The sequence below is a fragment of the Sarcophilus harrisii genome, chromosome X (genome assembly GCF_902635505.1).
Source record: "Sarcophilus harrisii chromosome X, mSarHar1.11, whole genome shotgun sequence".
Taxonomy (NCBI): Eukaryota; Metazoa; Chordata; class Mammalia; order Dasyuromorphia; family Dasyuridae; genus Sarcophilus; species Sarcophilus harrisii.
In genome coordinates, this window is record NC_045432.1 from 6,165,240 (window position 1) to 6,169,609 (window position 4,370).

A 4,370-nucleotide genomic window follows, 5' to 3' on the forward strand; every position below is an offset into this window, starting at 1 on the left:
GTCCTTGGTCTCCACAAGGGGGCCCTCGGGGGCGATTGAGACCTGGCTGGGGAAGCCCCGAGAGCGTGTAACAGTGTCCACGTGACCCCCGGGGCCCTGCTTCTCCCACCCCGCCACAGCGGGGCGCCCGGCGCCCCGCGGAGACTGAAGGGGCGCTTTGTGACGTCGGTGCCGCCTCGCCCTGCGGGGCGATAAGAGGCCCGAGGCCAGGCGGGCAGAACTCAGAGGAGCAGAAATCGGCCTCAGGGCCACAGACCCGCCGCCCGCGCAGACGCTGCTCGCGGGGCAACGTGCGCGTTTCTTTAAACAACCGCAGGCCTCAGCACTCGGAGGGATGCCCAGTCCCTCCGTGTGTGCCCGCCCGCCCTTCTGATCCCCCACAGGCTCATGGGGCGCTATGTCAGAGCCCGATTCTTGTTGTGCAGCAAAACAAGCGTTAGGGCACGTGCGCTTACGTCGCATTGAACTTATATTTTAGCCTGTTTCACATGTATTTAATTAACATCCTGCCATGGGGGGAGGAGGAGGGGAACATTGAACCAAAGGTTTGGCAATTGTCGATGCTGAAAAATTACCCAGGCACACAACTTGTCAATAAAAAGCTATGATAAAAAATTGAAAACAAACAAACAAAACAAAAACCAAGCATACTCTGGCCAGGGCGGCCGCCCCGCGTGCCCACCGACCAGCGCCGAGCGACAAAAGCCCACGGGATGGGGTGGGGCAAAGACGCTCGGCGGGGGGCGCGGCGGCGGGGCGCGGAGCGCGCACATACACAGACGCAGCCCCGACCCCGACGCCGACGTCGCCGCCCACGCTCCTCAGCCGCCACGGTACTTCAGGCGACACACTTCCGCCTCTCGTTCCTTGCTGCTCCCGCACCACCGAGGGACGGTCGGAGCGGAGCCGGAGCCGAGCCGGAGCCGAGCCGGAGCCGGAGCGGGGTAGGATGGGCCGGGGGCCGCCCCGGTTCTAGCCCCCGAGGAAAAAGATTCGGTGGCTGAGGAGCCGCCTCGCCCCCCTCCCACACGAGACTCTCCCCCCCCATCCCTCCCCAGGCCGCTGGGCCGGGCCACCTGCGCCTCGGGTAACGAGATGTCCTCGGAGGGTCCCCGCCGGAGCAAACCAGGGCCCCCGGCCCCCAAAGCCCAGAGACCGTTGTGTACGCTGTGCGGGGCTAGTTTTGAGGCCCAAACAGACCTTTGCCGCCATGTCCTCTCCCGCCATTCGCGCTTCTTCGCGTCGCACCCTGAGCCGTCCGAGGCTGAGAGCGGCGGGGCTCCCACCGACCAGCCCCCCGAAAGGAGGCAGCAGAAGGGAAAACGGAGCGGCCCCCGGCCCCTGTCCCATCCCCAGGCCAAGAAATCGGTCTCTGCAAATGGGGCAACTGCCTCTCCCCGCCCAGGCCCGTTGACCCTCAGCAAGGCGGTTGAAAGACCCCCGGAGACCCGCACCAGTAAGGCCGTCAAGTCACTCCCCGGCTGCTCAACCACGGGCCTTTCCCACCCCCCGGGCTCCCCTCTCCTCAAAAAGGGGCCGCCTGCTTTCTCGGGGCCTCCCCCACCCAAAAACTCTGAGGACAGGAGCCCCCTGCCGGGCTCCTCGAAGGCGCAGTGCCCACAGCCAGAAGATGAAGGCCCCCTAAACCTGTCTTTAGACGGTGATTTGGGCAGAGAGCTTGATGGCCTCTTGTCCAGGGCCCACTTTGAGACCACAAAGGGCCCATCCCCTCAGGCCAGAGCCCACCTGCCCCAGCCAGGGAGGAGCCACCCAGAGGCCAAGGGCTACCCTATAGACTATGGCTTCCACACCCGCCTCCCAGCGCAGTGGGAGGGGCAGGCAGAGCCCGGGCGGCCTGAGTTTTCGGCCCGCCGGCCCCCGGCCACGGCCCCCTTGCTGCTCTCCCCCCCACTGGCCAAGAAGCCCAAGCCCAGGGCGTCGGGGGAGGCCGGCCTTCCGGGGAAGTGGGATCTCCCTGCCAATGCATTCTGGGCCCCAGTCATGGAACTGGCTCTTCTCAGTCTCTCATCAGACACAGGACCAGCCCAGCACATCGGCTGTGAGCTCTGTGGGCAGCTTTTTGATAATGCACATGGTCTGGCAAGCCACGCGAACTCCCATCTGCAGGAGATGGGGGTGAGGGAGTGGCACGTCAACAACTCGCCTATTGACACCCTGGCCGAAATCCTGAAGAGCCAGACCCAGGCTCAGGCCGGGGGGCCTCCTGACCCAACCTCCCCAGGCCCAAAGGCAGGGGCCGAGGCAATGGGGGGGGGCCCTGGTGACTCCCTGGAGGCTCCAAGTGCTGCGGAACCGCACGTCCCGCCCCCTGCCAGGAAGTGGGACCCATCTAGCGACCCCCTGGGCCTCTCACTAACCACCTCTTCTCACTCAACTGCTCGGAGGAAGTTCCCGGGTCGGTCACTTCACTCCCTTCAGGAGAAACTCAAGTCCGAACCAAGGAGAGTGGAGATCAAACAGGAGACGTTGGTTGTAGGCCTGCAGGATAAAGGACGCCCATCTGATGGGCCCGGGTCACCTCGCGAGGACCAGGCACCCCAGAACCTAGGTAAGTGTCCCCTGAGGGAAGGGGGGAGGAGCCAAACCGGGTACTCAGGTCCACAACGGCCAGAGACACTCAGAGACCTGGGACTAAGCCAGGGATGGAAGTGCCCGGGGCCCACCTGGATGCCCAGGAGAGCCAAGGCAAGGGTCCTGTTCCCCCTGAGGTGGAGCTGCTAAGTCCCTGCTCCCTACATCTGGCTGACGGAGCCGGGCCCGGTGGGGGTTAGTAACCAACGGTGATTGCAGTCACGCCCACAAGTTCTGCCACAAGGCGCTGGATGGGCTTCGGCCCACACTTGCCTCGACGGGCCCGTGGAGGCTCTTTGGGGCCTACAAAGGACCGGAAACCGGGCCTGGTTTAGGTCCGAGGCAGGTAAGTCAGACCCGGAAGAAGGTTGTTTTGGGAAGGGCACTAGATCAGCACCAGCTCCCGGGCCCCCTGCCTAAAACACCCGCCAGCCTGTCCGGGGGGCGGGCCTAGAGGAGGGAGCCCAGTTTTCCCACCCACCATTAGGGCTGCTTGGTACCCCGTGCCCGGGCCCCTTCCCCCTTCCATCTTCCTCTTCCTGTCTCTGCAGCTTCCTGGGCTGAGCCGGTCCGGGGCGTGCGCTGTCAGCTCTGCGGCGAGTTCTTTAGGGACCGAAGGGGCCTCTCCTGCCACGCGCGCTTCCACCTGCGGCACATGGGGGTGACCGAGTGGTACGGCTCGCCCATTGACAAGCTCCAAGAGATCCTGGAGAAGAGGGCCAAAGCGGGGCTCATTAAAAAGGAGCCCACCCCCACTGAGCTGCCCTGTCCCCGGGGGGAGGATGGGCCCAAATCCCCTGGGAAGGGGCCTCTGGCCCTGTCTTTGACCCCATTGCCCCACAGTCCTGGCAAACCCGGGCCTGACTCTGCCAACAGAGGCCAGAAAATGACCCTCTCGCCTCTTCCCTCTGAGCCATTTGCCAGTCTCCTCACCCCCTTGAGGGCAAAACGGCCGCCGCCCGATGACCAACTTCTCCATGGGGAGAAGAAGACCAAGACCTGTACACGCCCGGAGCCGCCCATCAAGACGAGCCCATTCAAACAGGCCTTCATCAAGACCAGGCCGCCCATCAGAAGCCACAGTGAGACAGAGCCGCCCATTCGAGACCCAGGACGCCATTCCAGCTCAAACTCCCGCTCGCCATGGGAAGCCAGGGTGGCGTTTGAAGGGCTCCATTTGAGAATCCCTGAGGCACTGGCCACCAGCTGGACTCCCTGCAGCAACTGGGTGACAGGATGGCGTTTGAAGGCCCTCAAGTTGAGCGACCCTGAGGGAGTGGATCCAGCCAGACCCCCAGAAGGGGGGCCTACACCACATTCAGGTGGCCACCCCTGGGATGACCACCATTCCCTCCACCAACGACAAGCCATGGGGACAAACAAGTGCCGGGCACCTAGGGGCTCTGCAATGGCGCCTCAACTGACCGTCAAGCCCCTGGGAGTGAATCAGGCCGGGGAAGGGGACCAGGCAGGAAGCATGGGGCAAGGGACCCATGCCTCACCTCCAGCTGTGGTGAAGGCAGAGGAATACTATTTCACAATGTCCATTGGGTGGGACAGCAACCTGGCCCTTTGAGAGCGCCAGTGACTCTCAGCAGACACTGGTCCCGGTGCATCCCCTCCCCAGAAGTCCTCACTTCCAGGCTCCTGCTTCCCCCAGACGTTCTTTCAATGACATTGGGGCTTGACCCTGAATGCAGGTTCCGCAAAGTGCAGTTCCAGGGTCCCCTCTCCATCCAGAAGGAGTGGATTCACCATCTCCAGAGGCACATCCTGGA

The 4,370-nt window shown here is 63.8% G+C and overlaps 1 protein-coding gene across 1 annotated transcript; it reads left to right on the plus strand.

Moving 5' to 3' along the window:
* Positions 1 to 875: 875 nt before the first annotated feature.
* LOC116420296 (protein Wiz-like) lies at positions 876 to 4,168 on the plus strand. The gene is made up of 2 exons (XM_031944720.1): positions 876 to 2,569; positions 3,144 to 4,168. The coding sequence occupies exons 1-2, from the start codon at positions 1,096 to 1,098 to the stop codon at positions 4,166 to 4,168; spliced, it is 2,499 nt and encodes an 832-aa protein (XP_031800580.1). The 5' UTR covers positions 876 to 1,095.
* Positions 4,169 to 4,370: the final 202 nt, after the last annotated feature.